The sequence below is a fragment of the Cydia pomonella genome, chromosome 12, assembly GCF_033807575.1.
Source record: "Cydia pomonella isolate Wapato2018A chromosome 12, ilCydPomo1, whole genome shotgun sequence".
In the NCBI taxonomy this organism is placed as follows: domain Eukaryota; kingdom Metazoa; phylum Arthropoda; class Insecta; order Lepidoptera; family Tortricidae; genus Cydia; species Cydia pomonella.
In genome coordinates this window covers 6,751,080-6,770,334 of record NC_084714.1, presented here as the reverse complement: position 1 = coordinate 6,770,334, position 19,255 = coordinate 6,751,080, and the positions used below count along the sequence as shown (strand labels likewise).

At 36.1% G+C, this 19,255-nt stretch overlaps 2 protein-coding genes across 5 annotated transcripts in view; one reads left to right on the top strand and one right to left on the bottom strand.

Annotated features, from left to right (window-relative positions):
• Window positions 1-666: 666 nt before the first annotated feature.
• LOC133523369 (islet cell autoantigen 1) lies at window positions 667-8,611 on the bottom strand. 2 transcript variants are annotated; one of them, XM_061858896.1, is made up of 5 exons: window positions 7,835-8,611; window positions 6,168-6,416; window positions 5,338-5,586; window positions 3,754-3,993; window positions 667-2,442 (listed from the first exon to the last, which is right to left on the bottom strand). In XM_061858896.1, exons 1-4 carry the CDS (start codon window positions 8,402-8,404, stop codon window positions 3,775-3,777), a joined length of 1,287 nt encoding a protein of 428 aa, XP_061714880.1. In that variant the 5' UTR covers window positions 8,405-8,611; the 3' UTR covers window positions 667-2,442; window positions 3,754-3,774. The 2 variants fall into 2 exon arrangements, with proteins under 2 accessions (XP_061714880.1, XP_061714879.1); XM_061858895.1 differs by lacking the exon at window positions 667-2,442 and having other exon boundaries at window positions 3,678-3,993.
• Window positions 8,612-8,834: 223 nt separating this feature from the next.
• The window catches only part of LOC133523368 (cyclin-dependent kinase 14), a 136,692-nt gene continuing 126,271 nt past the window's right edge, over window positions 8,835-19,255 (top strand). For 2 of the 3 annotated variants that reach the window (XM_061858892.1, XM_061858890.1), the window contains exon 1: window positions 8,835-9,052. In XM_061858892.1, coding sequence (XP_061714876.1) covers window positions 8,983-9,052 — 70 coding nt within the window. In that variant the 5' untranslated portion in view covers window positions 8,835-8,982. Of the gene's footprint in view, window positions 9,053-18,699; window positions 19,161-19,255 lie in introns of those variants that run through there. The other variant, XM_061858893.1, reaches the window with a different exon arrangement.

The window sequence follows — 19,255 nt, the reverse complement described above, 5'->3', positions numbered from 1 at the left end:
TAGGGTAGTTAGTACCTAGTTACCTATCATATCAGATTCTTTATTTGCGTTAAGTACCTACACGTACATGCAAATACTGCAGGTATACAGGATATATACAATTATTTATATTAATTATTATATAGTATACCTATGTTGTAATTTTATCCATGATGCTGGCTGTTTTCTTTATCCCACATTACAATACTTTTTTCAATTAGTCATGTATTCTAGTTCATATTTTGTACGTGGCGTGGTTTCACTGACCATACAGGGTGCTTATAGAATGGGATACAAATCATACTTTCGATTGGTAGAATACACATAAAAAATGGATTATGAGGTCTTTGCTTATTTTTTATGACATGGGGGTGAGAGGGTCTGCATGGTGATTGGGTTTTGCTTACTATTGCTGATTATTCATTAAAACGGCCCCTAACGAAAGTCTAGGGAGACCATAACGACAATCTCCTTAACAGGCCTATTCCAACGTACACTGCAGACATCAGAATGACACCATTCAGTTATCGTTATCGTAAATTTCGCTTTTCCGCGCGTGACGCACGATAACTACAAGTACCTCATTCAAATATCATTTTGATGTCAGTGTACGTTCAAGTAGGCTTGTAAGATCAGTTTATAAGAGAAACATTTATATTTATCAGGTGCCTAAAATAGAATGAAACAACTTTAATAAGATATATATAATTTCTTTTTTTTTTCAGATAAATCACAAAACAAAAATAATAAAGCTGTAACATTTACACAATACGTGACAAATTAAACATTAAATATTGATATATTTCATAATCATATTTAAGTACCTACATTTTGTTTGTATAATATAATAAAATAAAGGAAGTGCAAAACACATGAATACAATTTTGTAAAACATTTGGTTTAATATAATTTATCTTAAAATCCTAAAAACAAAAAGTTTAATTATCGGTATAAATACACTTATTATTTTGGTATCAGAACCATCGTCAGATCATGGCTAGAAGTATTTGAAGGTTGAGAATATAATTTACATAGATCTATGCAAACTATATTTCATCTGTTTGACGTCACACGAAATCGTATTTTAGTAAATCACAATATCTGTAATTTTAAATAAGGTGTAGCTGACCTACACATTGAGGCCTGTTTTCATACTGATGAGTGTTTATTACGAGTTTATACATAGGTACATTACATATAAACACTAATCAATGTGTGAACAGGCCAGGGGCCCATTTCTTCGAAAGGTATTAGTCTAATATTATTATTGTGTTGCCATGGTAACCTATGGGTCAAGTATGCTTGACAGTTCGTGGACTAATAATATTAGTCTAATACCGTTCGAGAAATGGGCCCCAGTTACGCTTGTAGGGAGCGTGCATGAACTGTAGGAGGCAGCACAGGAGCCGTCAGATTTTTGGCGCGAGGCGTAAATGTGATGTTTATTGTTCCGATGTAGCCCACAAGATGGCAGAACCTACTATGCACAAGAAAACACGTGACGTGGAAATGTACATGTTTATGGTTCCGATTCAGGCCACAAGATGGCAGACCCTCCAACGCGCACGGTTCCTGTCACGCAGCCACACTAACCCATATTGACCTTATATCAAATTTTATTTAGTTATTCAAGCATGCTAAACGCAATTTAGTGACTAAGTATGTATGTATATTTGCTTTGGTAAAATAAGAGAGCAGTATCTTACTTATCTAAACACTAAAATACAAATGTAACGATATTAAACTATGATCTAAAAGGAATGATTATAAATGAACCAAGAATGACTTGGATTGCCTGTGTCTAAATTTATATGACACTTTTTAGACAAAGACAATAACATACATAATTACAAGAAAATACTTACGTTGGATTGATGACAATGATTTCGTTGATAGTTTTTTAGCATAGGATACGTCTAAAATATACTAATAAATATCAAAGTACTTATTACCCAAGTTAGGCATGTATTTGCAATCGATGCATCTATGATAATAATATTAATAATACGCTATCCCACAACAAACCGCCTCGCCTTCTACGTAAATCAAATACATCGGTGCTAATTTTGAATAAATATGGAATAGAAATAAAATATAATGATTAAGAATACTTATTGTCAAGTCTCTACATGACGGAAATACAAGTTTTTGAGACAACAATGAATTGCACAATAATTTTTAATGGAATTTACGACAATTGAGCTGCTTAAAACTTAGATACTTTACAAAGTCATCCTTATTTCGTACTAAATCACCAATTACATAATTTAATCACGTATCTTTGATTATATATCATTATCACGGGCGTGCATACAAAATCTTACATAACAACACAACATACAATAGCATCTGATGAGAAAGTGTCACAGACGTTAATCGCGTGAGATTTGTGATATAAATCGATTGTGATAAAATTTGATCGACTGATTAAATTCCTTGCACCTTTGGTTAGTCAGGAATGATCTAGAAGAATTTGTAGAAGCCTTTAGAAATCAGTTATCATATAATAGTAAAATGGACAGCGCAAACAACATTCTCGAAAAGTCATCTTATGTCTACTGGACCAATTTCAATCAGACTACTCATTCACGAAGACATTGTCTGGATTGATGTATGATTTTGTGTCATACTATAACAAATATATGTGATGCTATAGTCTGTTTTTTTTAACTATTTTATGTATATTTTTTTATGCAAGAAACCAAATAATGAACTTTCCATGTTATTTCCTGTGGGCATTGCAAAAAAAAAAAAACAGACTATAATAAAAAAAATATTACTCTAATAAAATATTTTATATATTGAGGTGGAACTATACGCAGCGATGTTAGATATCAGTCAAATGTGAGGTCATAGGTACAATGAATTACAATTTATACAACTTATAAATATTAGAATAACATTAAATTCAATATGTTAATACAGAAATTAACATGAAAAAAATGGGGACATTAAGAAAATAAATTAAAAAATAATTAATAAATCGATTATAAGTATCAAACTATTGATCAACATTTGGATGTCACCCTGTATATTTTAAATTAAGGTCAAGTTATTATACAAGTTATAAAGTGAATAATATAAACAAAAAATAAAAGCTGTTACCTAAACATTATGGCTATATACCCGCCTATTATCTACACACATTTTATTTCATTAAATTTTCTACCTTTATTGTGTCTTGACTCACAAATACACAATAAACGAAAAAAGAGAACGATGACCAAGACCTCCAGTACCCAGGGCTGGCATCGAACCAGCGTCCTCCGTTTACGCGACAGATGCCTGAACCACTCGGCCACCTAGGCTCGGTGGCATGGTTACAAATTTCCAAGTATATGACAGTTTCCGAAGGCTTGTGGCGCCCCCTGGCCATCTCTAAGGTAGAACAGTATGGTTCGACCTCCTAACGGTCCTTACCGAATCAACTCAGGTGAAGTGAAGGTGGATGTTTGGTCAATTTTCCCTTGTATATGACATTTATTTCGTTTATAGTTTAAATAGTAGTGTGTTTAATAAAAAACACACTTTAAAATATTTTCATAGAAAGTAATTTAATTTGTTCTAACAGTAACAAATACACAGTAAGAGACTTCTTCAACATTTTATTTATTACTTTGCTTACATAATAGCTTGTTCATTCCGTTAAGTGTTCAAAGTCAAAAAACTCCTCACCTGCCAGTTATAATAAATTGATGTACCAAAAGAAACTTTATTTCAACAGCAGCAAGGTAGAAAATCAAATGTAGTAAAATCATTTTGTCACCTACTTACCTTGTCTAGATATTAGTATACTTAAGCTGCATGACTCTGGTTGTTATTTGAGCCCAAAAGGCTGTCTGGGTTCGCAAGAGGGTCGAGTTCTGCAAAGAGCTTGAACCATGCGGCTTTGTCCTCTTTCTTCTGACTGATCTTTGGTTTGGAAGCATTCGGCTCAGCTGATTCGGGAGGCTGGCTCTTTTTAGGATTCACTGGTATGAGGGTTTCCTCCATTAAACTGGATGCAGTCATGTCCTGGAATGATAAGGGGATTTATTTATTATTAATTTAATTAACTTATTCTACAGAAAATTGTTTTGAAATGTTAAGTTAAAATTTTATTTTATTTTTATTTATTTATTTAGATTTATTTCTTTAACTCAATGTAAAATTAATGGTACAAGTTGAGAGTGAGAAAGTTGCATTTTATTCACATGTGGGGCAAAGTAATTGACTCAAGATGCAATTTTCCTTTTCCTTATGTTAGCTCAGTTAGCTGGTAGAATTGACTTTTAAATAATGATTTTGAATGATAAATTTTTTATTTAATATGGATTTGATTTGGCTTGATTTTTTTGGTATTTCAGTTTAGTTTGGTATTATAGTAGTCGTTAGTTATAGTCATAGATTGTTAGTATTTTCCTCGCGTTAGCATAGTGTAAAATTTTGTTTCACTTGGAGGCAAAGTTTGTTTAACCCTCTCGTGCCTTGAAACCCTCGCAATGCTCGTGATTCCACTTCTCGAACCACATGCTACGGTCGTGGTTCAATTTTGGAATCTTTCGCTTGCTCGGGTATTAATATTAGCACGAGCGGTTAAATAACAACCCCCCTCCCCCTCCCATTTAAAACAAATAACTATTTCAACTGTAACCCCCTTTTGTGTAAAAGCCTCCCCCAGCAGCTGTTTCCATCTGACTTTGTCTAATGCTACACTTTGCCATTCTTTGCCTGCAGTAGCAACTATTTCGTCCTGCCACCTGGCTAGCGGACACCCTCATTATCCTCTGTTTCTAGAGCCAGTTTCAGTTAACCTGACCAAATGGATAAGGGAATAATAAACACCTAACTTAGACTTTCATATAATCAAAATCTAAAGGGATAAGATAATAGTAACTTGGTAATTTAATTGACTTCGTTATCAATTTCATAATCTTCCAAAATTGAATTGGTAATTGCTATCAGTGTAATAAAATTTTATATTTTTGTTTCTATGAACTACCAATTTCAGGTGCACTTTAAAAAAAAAACAAGATAGTTAAGGAATTTCACATAAAATTTAGGTCAATAAAATGTTACATGTCTGTCATGTCAGTGTGTATTTTATTACTGTGTAAGTGAAAGAAGCAAAACTACTTTACATACTACACCCAGTCTCTAAACTACGGCCCACAGAGCGGATCTGGCTCGTACAAACGGAGCATATGCCTGACATTGGCCCTCAGCCAAAAATCAAAAGTTTGGAGTACCTTGATCTATTTCATTGTAATACCTCTATATCTATGGCCTTGAGGTCTACTGGTAGAGAATGCCTTATGGCATCAATTCTGCAGTAAAGGTCTTCTTTTGTGAAGTAAAGTTTAAATAAACGTATATTACCTGTAACAGCTGAGAAGGCATAAACATCCCGAAGTTACTGGCCACATCACCACAGTCCATCCTCAACCCGGCCAAATCAGCACTGATACCGCTTTCTTCAGTTGACTCCACAACGTCTATAAGATTAGTGTAATCTGTTGGAGCCTCAACTTTGTCAGGGTTAGGTTTGGCCTCTTCTTTTTGGTCACTCTTGTTCGGTTCTGTGGGTTTCGGCTTTTGGTTGTTATCATTGTCATCTTTGTATTCATCCTGTATTTAAAAGAATTATCATAGCAAAATTAGAGAGAATATACAGTGCCTTAACACATTCATTACGGAAAACCCAACTATTGGGTATTTTATGATTTCGTTCCCAGGCCGGACAACCCGATAGACGGGATCATTGTACTACACTTTTATATGACTTAATTTTTGTGGGCTGGCTCGGATGTCTTGTTTGGCTGGGTGGCAGTGAATGTGTTTAGGTAATTTTGGCTTTGTACCTAAAAGTAGTGTCTGTCTAAAACCACAACAGAAACCGATGGTCCGGTTTTACTCTAGTTTCAGCCGAAACATGATTTTTATTCCGAAACTTCAGTCGGAAACTATACTATACTTCTTTTTTTGCATTAGGAAATTATTAGCTATATCTTTTTATTGCAAAACGCTTTTGTAAAATTTGTAATTATTACTTATGAAAGCAAAAGAATGTAAATGATTGTATATGTGTGATTTATAATTGTTACATATTTGCTATGACTTATTTTTCAATAAAAAGACATCAAAATCGTTTGCTGACTTTCTAATGCAGAAAAAACCAGTATACCTAAAAGTCCTTTATTTATTTTTACCTGGAAAAATAGCATTTGATCCTTATCCTGCGGCACTAACTCTTCTGATTTCTGTTCTCCATCCCCCTCCCCCAAGTTCTGTGACAACTCCTTAAGTATACAGAACTCATACATAGGCTTAGCATTCATTGTGTCAGCTGTGGCCAAGAGTGTTTGAGACACTTTTGTGCCAAAGGTTAAAAAAGAGCTCTGGTAATTTGTTAGCACATGGGAGAACATGTTGCATCGGGCTGCAGCTAGAAGATCAATCTGGAATTGAAATGGTTTCATTTTATGACAATATGATCAAAACATATGTGATGTTTCACAGGTGAAGGTACTTTATGGCGGTTGTCACTTATGTTGCATAGTATTACTTAGGGCCACATAAGTATTGGAGTGTTGTTAATAATAGCATCAGCGCAAACCGCCATAAGGTTCCTTTACTCATGGAATGTATCATATATGTAGCAAAAAAATTTAATTTAGGTTTGCACGGAACTTGTAAAAAAAATTATATATGTAACTTCAACATGTTAGTTTCTCTCTCTCTATTAAGCCCTTCTCTACCCTTTGGGTGTAGGTTCCTGCCCCCCATGGTCGCCACTCAAGTAGTTGTTTAATCCACAAATCGGTTTTTGACCAATTTGACCAATGTATCCTGCCAGTTTTCACTTATGGAGTTGAAACCTGGGTCTTCACCAAGGATAATATTATTTGAGTTGAGCGTTGTCCAACGGGCGCTACAGAGAAAACTGGTTGGATCACATTGAGAGACCGTAAAACGAATGAGTGGCTGAGACAGCATATTAGTTTACTATAAGTTAATATGAATGAATGAATGAATGAATGAAATAGCCTTTATTTCAGACAAGTATTTTGTAAGTACATTTTGTTGTTAACATATATATTTTGACGACCGGTTTGGCCTAGTGGGTAGTGACCCTGCCTACGAAGCTGATGGTCCCGGGTTCAAATCCTGGTAAGGGCATTTATTCGTGTGATGAGCATGGATATTTGTTCCTGAGTCATGGGTGTTATCTATGTATTTAAGTATTTATAAATATTTATATATTATATATATCGTTGTCTAAGTACCCTCAACACAAGCCTTATTGAGCTTACTGTGGGACTTAGTCAATTTGTGTAATAATGGCCTATAATATTTATTTTATTTATTTATATCTAATATCCATCTGTATGCCTTTTGTAGGCAAAGGCCTCCCCTAAGTTAATAAGGCATTATATGTGTAGAGCGTGCATGGAAGAAGAAGAAACAACAAAACATATTCTCCTAGACTGCAAACAGGTAGAAGTATACAGGAACAAATACCTAGGGACTCCGTGCACACTAGGAGAGGCAATTAGCAACCTGAAAACTTTGCTAGGCTTCGTGGAGGAGCTGGGGTGGTTAGAGTAGCGCTACCTCGTTTCACGCAAAATAGGCACAATGGTTGTCGATTTGCGGAAAATGCCCAGAAGCACTAACTAACTAACTAACTAAGGCATTATATAATTTGTAACACCCACGACTATGCACAGATTTGTCAAATCTAATTTTTAATACCATGACATTATGAGTCTTAATAAAATAAAAGTAAATATAAGTCAGAAAATAAATGCAAAAGAAGTAACTACAATAAAATAGGATTAAGCTATATACGGAATAAAACTGTCTCCATTATTACCTTCTGCAGTACATCAAGTGTCAGCTTATCAAAAATCTTTTTACTCTCTCGTACTTGTCTCTGAGCCTTCCTGAAGTTGTCCAGTCCGCGGCCCGTGTCTGGGTCCAGCTGCGCACTCGTCGACTTCATCCAACTCAACGCAGCTCTGTATTCGATGCGGGCCTTCTCCATAGCAGACACTGTCGCCCTCATATCGCTCACTGCGCGCCCTCTGAACGTCTCTACTTCATGGTACAACCTTAACAAAGGCCCTCTCACGGACAGGCGCTGCTGCCCCGAGTACGATATCGCCTTGCCAGCCGACACCATGTGTTTACCAGCTGCATCGTTATTCTTACCTGAATCCCGCAAAAACTTCCCTAAAGCGTTCTCCTCTTGCGCTAACACGCACAAACGCTCTTGATATTGGTCTAAAACTCTTTGTAATTGCAAACAACTATCTGATATTGATCGAAACAACTCCAATTTCGCATCTAACTCGGCATCGGATGAAACTATACACTCGTCTTCTTTGGTTCCTAATTTTTTCAACACAGTCTTTTTAGTTACCCAATACTGGTGCTGCATCATTTTGATACAGCTAAATTAAAACATCAATGCGTGGCAGCAAACTTTGAATACATTAACTATTGTTTGACCCGAGTACTGAAACTGAACTGAAAGAAAATTATCGCTGAAAATGCCAAAGCTTTTTGCTTTATCTGTCAAATGTCAAACACCTGAAACAGATTCGATATCGAAGGAAAATTTTCTTGTGGTAACCAAAGAAAACAATACTCAATGGTAAGTCAAGGGGGCGTTTTATTAACGCCTGTAATGTAACTTGAAGTAATATCTAAAGTCTCTTTCCAATGTTATTTGTTAGAAAGAGACTTTCTTTACAAGTTATGGCGCTTATAAAACAGCCTCCAGAGAATATGAAACAAATATACACTACCAACATAATATTCTGTCAAATACAAAAAATTCCGGTTAATATTTCATAATCTGTGGTGCGATATTTACAACCGGAATGTGCAATGGCCGCCGCGTTTCGCGTGACGTGCGAGTGTATAGTGATATTATAAAAATCGACTATAAGTTAAAAACATGCTTGTATTTGTTAGGTGAGAGTTAATAATAAGCACAATTTAGCGGACTACATTACAATGCAATGTGCTACTGATAAAACGATACCCGGAGTGTCATCTTCCCAATCTTCGAAGAATGTCAAAGAAGGTAAGTTAGTTCCTGTCATACCTATTTACTATTTTGTAACGGGCAAAACAACGGTTATTATCGGCAATGATTGTTTTTTTTAATGTTCTCAAGCTGGCGTATGAAGAGGGCTATTTGTGGCACTTTTTCAAGCACCTTTGTTGTCTTTTTAGTGTGTAATTCTAACTTTCTGTGGCACTAACTTTTATTATGTTATAACCATAAAATCAACTCGATAATATATTTACAGTGATTAAAATTTCCATAGATGTAATCCGAAACCGTTATTAACATTTAGGAAATATAGCTTTGATTTATGGTATCTACCCACTGATTGTTAGTTTAGTCTAGAAAGCATTTTTAGTTGTGTTGTGTCCTAGATAATGTTTAGACATTTCGTTTGAAAGAAAAATTTACATTGACCGCTTATTTGGGTTGTGTTCTATAATTTGCTGTTAAGATTACAGCACAAATACAGATGAGGATATTAAAAACATAATTGGTTCTAATGGTTGTGCCAATTTCATATTTCAGGAAAATTGAGTACTACATTTTTGATCTTTCTATGGACTGGTTAAAAGTTTTTCTTCTGTTTTGAATTTTATTTAAACCACTGGTCTTTGTACCAATAATTTTCATGGAATTAATGTACAAAAAAAATTCCGATGGCTTTATGTAAATATGTGTTGGTCAAGTCTCCAACCCACTCTGGGCTAGGATGGGATGGGACTTCAACCTTTTAAGCTATCGCCGGCATGGAAGAAAGCACGACTACTAGAAAAGACTGCCTGCGAAATAATAAATTTTTGCTGCAAGACTTGCAGCAAAAATTATAAAGTATCAGAACAATGTTTTGTTATAGGTGAAGTTAAAGTGACGTCACAAAGTTTGTGACTCCTCCCTCCCCCTAAACGTGTGACGTAATTAATGAATGACTCCTTATCACCCACTTCTAAAAGTATGTTTCTGTGTCTTAAACGTAATATCATGAAGGGTGCCAAAATGTTTGACATGCCGTAAATAAGGGGGCAAATGTAGCAAATTAAATTACAAAAAAAAATTAAAAAAAAAGCTGATACCCATTCCTAAGCATTAACCCAGGGGTATCGATTTTAAATTCTAGCGCTTGTATGCCATTTTCAACTTTGTATTCATAATAATAAAATCAAATATTGCTTAATTATGTTTAAAGAGAAGGACTGAGTGTCTAGCGCGTTGACAGCACAGGTGCCATAATTTTATGAATTAGGAAGGGGATACCCTTTCATTTTAGCGGTATCTCTGAAAAGGAAACCCCCTTCCTTTAGCTAAGTCCAATGAACGGGTAAGCCATTCTGAGGGAAAGCCAACCGTTGGGGCTATTCGATGAACGGCTAAGCCTTTTAAAGGTTTTTTTCTGGGAAGGGGTGGTCGGGTCCCTGGTTTGACAAAACTGCATGTCATTAGATGTGATGTAAACGTACATGACCAGTCAAAATCTTGAAAGGTACCTGCCCCAGGACTTAGTGCGGGTTAAAAAAAAGATATGCACGTCTTTACGTGCCCGCGCGCGTGCGTGCGTGCGGGTTGCCGACTTGGTATTCTGTTATATCTTTGGGAGATAACTAATTCTAATTCTTTACAACATAAAAGTCTTCTATTATGCGTGTAGGTATGCGTACGTTCGTCTTATCATTCCAAAGGAGTACTGCGGCGTATTAATGTATATTGATCGTTGTGAGCAATTTATAAAGCTAAAGGACTCGCAAGACAGCCAGGTCAAGGTTGCCGAGGCTTGATTCGCGATTCGCGTGCCTATTATTCATGAATTTACATTATTTACGAGTATCGATCGGAATCCGGCCGAACGTCGATCTTCGTTTATTGATTCAATTCTGTTTTCTAATTTCTTATCACGACTAATTGGAGGTTCATCTTAAAAAACGTAATAACTGCTTAAGGGGCTCCCCGCGGTTTATGTCGATTTTTGACTTGTTTTAAGTCGTTACTCCTACATTTGCACTATAGATAGAATTCTAAGACAAACGGCTATCTGTTGTTTAATCTTTTATCTCCATTCTGGTCTGCCGGATTTTGAAAGAAATAAACAGTTATTTTAAACATTGTCTAAAAAAACACTTTTTTCGTTACTCGATTGCTGTGAAGGATTTTACATGTACGAAATCTACACATTTAGGTTCGTCTTCGATGTCTCTAAAACTGGTCAGAGATTTTAATTTTAAACTAATTAACACAAAAGTTATGGCCGGTAAACCAGTTTTTTGGCCTAAAATTGTTCCACTTTGATGCCAAATATCTCGAAGACAATTAACTTTGAAGTAAATATGTGACACTATACTGCTTACAGCCGGTGCTGTTAATATGATAAGCTACAAAAAACATTAGAAAACTAAGGGATTCAGATCGAAGGTCATTGGCGTTTGGGACCCCCTTAATAAAAGAGCACATCAATGGTTCGGTCAAATAAAGCTTTCCAAAGTCTATTCAGCCCGTCCAGACGGAGCGATAATATACCAAAAGATATCTCATAGCAGGGCATTTTACGATATATTTTACGTACCATTTGACAGAGTCCACACACGAAGCTATACTATATTTTTTGGTATTTTACGATATCTCATAGCAAGGCATCTTAAGATACCTTGCGATATTATAGCTCGGTATATTACGATATATTTTGGTATATTTCGTCTCTCTCACAATGTAGCTGCTAGACGTTACACGGAGCGATATATATTTTGGTATCGTTGGCGTTTGTGGTGCCTATCTATACTATAAGATATCTGTCGGTATCTGTCCGTATCTTACGGTATATTCATATATATCTTATCGCTACGTCTGTTACGCGCTTTAAGCCCGTCTCTACTTACGACTAAAGACAGAGCTGTAAGGAAATCCCTTATCAAGAATGTAGCAGAAACTTCTCGCAACGGACATAAACTTTAGCAATCTCTACTAATAACATTATAAATAGCAACGAGATAAATAAAGGATTATACATAGGAAACTAACTCTGTCTCACTGATACCTCTTTACGCTTAAACCGCTGAACCGATTTAGATGAAATATGTTATGGAGATAGCTTGAGACCCGGGGAAGGACATAGGATAGTTTTGATAACTTTTTATTAATCATAATTATCATTCCTCGCAGACAAAGTTGCGCGCAGAAGCTATTATAATACCCTTCGTGTCATCCACGATGACAAGAGTCAAGGCACGCGTCGTCGTGAATGACGCAATCGATAAAAAATATCTACTGAAAAGAAGATTGAGTAGGTATTTATTGTACAAAAACACGTAATTGTAAGAAATTGTAAGAACGAAGGCAAATTTATCCCTTTGAAGGATTGAGGGATCAGATATTGCATTGTTTTTGCTTGAGCGCTCGCCTCGTCCGTCTTTGGTGAGCGGTTGAAACATCAGATGTCGATTTCCATATGAACTGCGAAGGTACTGGCTTATTGTTCCCCTGGGGCTTGTAACCTGTGCCTTGCTGCAGGATATGCTTTTATGTTTGAGTGAATGACGGGTGCTTGACGTGCGAGTAAACGTCTAAAGAAACTTTGGGAACTAAGTACTGTAACGCTGTGAGAAGACAAAACAAATTGTCGCGTCTCCATACACGTTTTCATAGTGATATACATATACTGTTGTTCGGTATGGAGGCAGTGTCAGACAAACATGTTAAGTGTAAAATTAATTGCTAATTGATACTTATCTATGTATATATTTAGAATAAGTACGTTAGGGCTCTAGAACACCTACCTTAACCTTTTTGACGTTGTGTCAAACACAAAAGCTGTCAGTCGGAAGTGTCATGTTCCTCTGTGGTCTGTGACGGATTAATCCGTCTGGCGTTGGACTTATGGTGCGGATATATCCGTCATGGTCGTCAAAAAGGTTAACAAACAGATTCGTAATTTGGAAGTAAAGCTGAAAAAAACGTTACTTATAATTAAGTTGATTGTAGGTGGTAAGGCTGAAACACCTACAGTCTACACCTTGCGTGGCTCGAGAAAATTGGAAAAACTAAACATGCTCTAATGAAAAAAGTTTCGGCAATCGCATAACTTAACTTTTTATCTGAAACTATGTAGATTGCAAATAATAATCAAGGGGAGAACTGCAAGAAAAATGAATTTTACTTTTCTTAATAAAACTGCTCTTAAAATGCTGAGAAAAATAAATTTGAAATATTTCTTATCTTCAATCTCGCTGACCTAGCTCAAGATTTTTCGCTTTAATATAAGCACTACTCGTCCCAGTTCGAAATAACATTTCCAGGTTACGAGCGTAATGTACTCAAATGTCAGGGGTCGATCTGCGTTTACGATAGCAGCTGCCTAATTCACTCGACTTCAAAGGCCCTAGTAGGTATAGCTTGACCTGCAGACAATTTCCATATAATACTAGTGGCTCTGTGAGCTGATGACCTCGCGAGCACGACTCTAAACTGAATAAGTGTACGGCTCCCCCATTTTGAAAAAAAAAAACCAAAAACTAATTCAACAAAAAAGTCTATTTCATCATCGAACCTGCTCACAAAATTTCACGAGAACCGATTGAGAATTGCTACAGGTCACAATGAGTACATCCGGATCCGGTCATATGAAAGCATTTTTGCCAAAGCTGAAATGGAGCTACGCTAACGCTCGATCAGTTAGCTGAAAAAATATCCACTGTTGGACGTAACATAGGCCTGTCCCAAAAAATTAGACTAGTCGTTTTCTACCCTTATCCCATGATTCCTTGCGATCTTTGCCATATCATTGATAATTAAATATTGTAGAACAATTTTACGCCTACCATTTTAGATCGATCTAGTCCCACAGTAACCTCAATAAGGCTTGTGTAGGGGTACTAGACGACGATATACATAATATATATAAATACATAAAAAATACGTAGAATACAAGCATAACTCAGGAACAAATATTTTTGATAAACACACAAATGAATGCCCTTACCAGGATTCGAACCTGGGACCTCCCCAACTAGCAAAGTAGTCATATAAGATTGAGCTTATTCAGCTAATAAATCATATAAAAGTCATGTAGACGTGAATTATACAGCACATGTCGTATAAAGCCAGCTTATGCAGCTTTTTAGTTACTCAGCATATCAGTCATGTAAGCAAGTCGAGTAAACGTTTACTCGACTTGATTATATGACTAATAAGTCATATAAGAAATGCTGAATAAGTCACTTTTTTACGTGGCTTATATGACTATATAGTCGAGTAACAGTGACTTATATATCTGACTTACGACATGTCAAGTGCAGTCGAGTAAAAGCAATGTAGTTTGCTATTATATGACATCATGTAACTTATACAGCACAATAGCTATATATGTTACATACTGTCATATAAACGGGAATTATAGAACATGTTATATATGAGTATCTTATTCAGCGATTTAGATATTGCTGAATAATTTACCTCTACCTGATGCTCATGTGACTATTTGGTCGAATAATGACATTTTATATGCCTTTATTGGAGCAGAATTAAACGTAGTCGAGTAAATGATACAACTTTGCTATTATACCACTATTTAGTATAAATGCTACCTTTTTATGACTGTTATAGCTCTTAAACATCATTTAAAGACATCCGACACGTTGTTTGGATATAAACATTTAGTATATGAAAATGGACTGGATTAAATGGAAAAAACATGAAAAAGACCGGTGGATACAAGAGGAAAATGAAAAAGAAGCGGCAATCTATTATCACCAATTTAAAAACTACTCTTACGCAAGGAATTTCGGTAAACCGAAGTGAAGTGACAAGTGCTAATTTTTCAAGTGGTTCCGTAGAAATAACAAATGTGACCGAAAAAAAAACTAGTACTGCAGAGTCGGAAAACATGCACGTTGATGTTGGTGGCGTTGTAGAAGATAGCTCCGTACAGGAAATGGAACTCCAATTCAATGTTGATGAGAGCAGTGGATCCGAAGATTTGGATGATTTGGGGATGATTGTCAGTATTGTCAGTATTCACACAAAACTCACATTCCTCTAATGGATAGTGATCATATATAGCGTACTCTGAACAGTTTGGGCACCAGAAAAAAATGGTGTCGTGTAGATTTTTTATATTATTGTCCGATATGATAAAATGTGTGGGATCAATTGTCAACGGGGACGTTGAGTATCCGCATCCAATACACATCGAAGACAAAATGAAATGAGTCTCGCTCCAAGGCCACTGTACATCAGTATCACTCCACAATTGATCTTCTTTTCTTAAAAAACAGTCCACATCAGCTACAATGACCATATTTCACGGTGCTACTTGTCTCTAGAAATAAAATACTAAAATCTGTAAAAAGGTTTTTTCAGAAACTCTAACGAACCCTAAAATATGTCCGACAAAATATGTATAATGGCGCTTTGACCGCTAAACTTGCTATATAAGATGCAATTATATAGCTTATAACTGGATAAATGCCGTATAACCGCGGCGTTCAAGAAAATCATCAATATTAATTAAATTTATATTTAATTAACTAAGAATTATAGTGGGGCATTAAATATTTACTATTAAACATAGTTTACTTCATCAATAAACTTACCTTCGCAATACATTTCTACCATACGCCGACGTTATGAGCATTCTTAATAAAAACATGTAACATCATGGCTGACTAATAAAGAAAATACTTACCGTCAACACTCAACTCGCGCGTGTAGTATCGAGTTATATTCTATTGTTTAGTAGCCTAGGATGCGATTACTCCACAAATATGTCATATAAATGGAAGTTACAGATCAGTTCAGTCATATTTAAGTCATGTAATTTGCTAATATACAGCTAAATTGTCATAAGATAGTCACGTCGGTGGTTATTATAAGATCTATAAGTGGCGGTGATTGCAGTTAAACAACTTTTATATGACTGAAATGCTGAATAAAATGGGCCCAAATCGCGTCATATAAACGTAATGATTTCGTAATGATGACTAATAGTAAGAGCTAAAAGGATACCGCAGAAACGTTGCCGCAACCATTATATGACGAAATTTTGCTAGTTGGGTCCTGCTCCATAGGCAGGTTCACTCTCGACTAGGCTAGGAGGCCGTCAATTAGTTCATCTCTACTTAGGCAGCATTCCCCGTTTGAAGGTCGCCGTCGCCACTCAAGAACCTTTCTTTTCCAGCGGGCATTGGTTCCACGAACCAAAGTGTGGGTTGCGCATTTGTGCGTAAGTACAATTACTGACGTATAGTCGAAGAAATATTATTTGCACCGATGAATGTTATCGCTAGTGCTCTTTTAGAATAGGGTAATAAAACAATTAGCATCTAGTTTTGCTTAAAGTCTACTTGAGCTAAACAATTTATCCCAGTTACTTTTCTACACTTCAATTTCTGTTTTCCTATGCGGTCTATTATTAAAAAAAATGAAAGGTTTATGTAAATAATCTTTAATTTCAAAGTAATACGATTTGTGTCGAAAAAAGTTTCATTTACTTAAACGTGTCGATATCTCAGAAACACGACACAAAGTATCAAAACTAGTTATTCCCACTTTATGGATGGGTAGTGCAGCAAATCACTTCACACTTCTTTTCTCCTTTTGTATTCGTAAAGATAAAGTTTTATGACAAATCGGCGCAAACTATATTTCGTCAACTCCGCTCCGCAGAGTACTATGAAATGTCTCATACAATTTTTTTTTGCTTTTGTTTGTTTTTTTTTTTTTTGCGATGCGATGCGCTTGGTAAAAGTTGTAATTAACAGCAATAACAGCCCTGAAGCTTTCCCGGCACACCTTATTTATTTGCAAAACATTTCCCACACGTGAGTACATTCCCAGTAAAACTAGACCCGAGATTTGTGAAAACTATGTTCTGTCGGAGAAGAGTCTTACACTAGTTCTTCTATTGCAAATTAATGGTTAAACATTGTGAATGACACGGTAGATAGTCCAAATATACATAGTGGGAGTCGGATTAATTTTGCTATCTCTGAGAAACGGGTGCATGTGTTGGACGTTTGCTCTGACTGTTTGAGCCAACGCGTTTAATATCTGTTATTGAGCATTTTCATTTAAACGTACGGTTCACCTCAACTAGTTACCAAGCAATCAAGAGCAATCTGTCGGAGTACACGCGTCTTCAATGAGATCACAACGAACCTGCAAAAATATGTGACATAATTTATTTGTAGAAACATAATAGTGTGTCATACTTCATTGTGCATTGTGCAAGATTATTAAAGGATCAAAACACCCGTGAGCCTCAGACATATTAAAATTAAGTAAAAATGTGTCACCCGTAATTTCAGTTGTTTATACATATACATACTCCTGTTGACGATATTCAAAACAGATTGAAGCATATTCAGCGATAATCGACCGAAATTAAGTAATTTAGGGATATTAAATAATTTTAATGTTTTTGCAGGAGACTGTTATTGATAAAATATTAAAAGGAAATATCATGTCAATACTTAAGTGAGTGAATCTATTGAAGATAATGAGATTAATGAGTAATGGGTATTATCTTGACGTGTTTCGGCTATTTATTACCTTTTTGTTACGAATTGTTTATCGTAAATCTCTTAAGTTTAGCTTTCGTTCGGAGATCAAAAAACGAACGAGTTTACTGACTATATACCTTAATGTACACGGAAATTGCGAAGTATATCAAGTCCAAATGTAAATAAACTTCAAGTAAAGATAACTAATTTTACTATCCAATTATACCAATGTTTATGGGCGAACTGGAGTGGACTATAAAATCGCGTATTGAGGAGGCGTGTAACAGTCCTATTTAATGCAGACATGTTTCCGGGCTGTAAAAATGATCACAATGTTACATTTACATATACCTATTACATTTTCAATATTTGAAATACGAAGGAAAACATAAAACTTTGGTTGAGTTCTGCCCAACTGGAGTAAGGATTACCTTTGTCATTAAACGTTCAAAATTTGTGCACTCAAAGAAGGCCCGGTTCTTAAGTTTGCTTACTTCCGAAATTTGATACTTAAATTTTATAAGTGTAAGTGGGTTCAGATTTTGCGTCCATGTTCGCTAGGACCAGAAACAACATTGCAAGTTCATGTTAAACATCAGATAAATAAAAATAACGATGAGCCTTCTTTGGTGCAGGTACCTTATATCTCCGAAAAATGCGATTTAAAATATCAACTTTCCTTATGTTGACATGTAAAATAACTATATTTTATCAATAAAGTTTTGATTGATTGATTATGTACGATTCTGAGAACAACGGATGTGATAGATGACGGAGCATTTGAAATTTTAATGGGACTTATTATGGATCAAATTCTATAAGTACATGTTTGATTGAATTGAGGCCTGGAGAGCTAGTATCCAAATCCCCAGCCATTACGAGCAAGTGTTCCAACGTTCCATTTAACACCTTAATTTCACCCGGACATTCCCCATAATGCGAAAGCAATTACGTACAATTTCCCTTGCATCCTATACCGTAACGAATGTATTGATGCGTCAAGCATAGGTGTATTCATGGAGGCCGGGGTGCTACGGGCGCCGCGTCTGCTGACACAGTTCTGTTCATACATTCTACATACTTACCGAGTGCACACAGTTATCAAACTCTGAGACAAACTAGTGTAACTGTGACCTGCACTACCGTAGCAACTACCCATGATGGAAAAGATACCTTAAACTGGTTTGCTCAGAGTAGGATTTGCTTGTCTTTGGTAGGTGGTTGGAACCCTCTTGGGCGCCGGCGCGGCGAGAGGGGCGACTGCAACCCGGGCCAGACGACACGCGGCCGCCCTAACGAGCACTCCCGCCCACAATCAGCTTGCGATCGCGCGCGATCTCAGAATCACAATTCTGCAAATCGCACTTCGATTCGAGCCCATTGTTACATGACAATAGCGAGCCGTGTAAATAAATAAACATTCACCAGAAGAGTTTGCATTGGATTGACATTTGTGGAACTTTGTTTTCGATTCGTTTGTAAATAACAGTGAGTTTGAAGGACTCTAGTAGTTGCTAGTTTTTGAAGGAGGTCTAGAAAAGCCGGCAAGCTGTATTCCTTCGACAGTTTCAAGGAGTATGGGTATGACGACGACCGGTGCAATGGGCACGATGAAGATGGCTTCGGCACCGCCAAGAGAAGTGAGTTTGTTTATTATAAACTTTCATAATAAGTGTCTTTCATTTGCTAAGATGACAGAATGAGATTGTTTTGCCTGAATCCAAACAGCTAGACG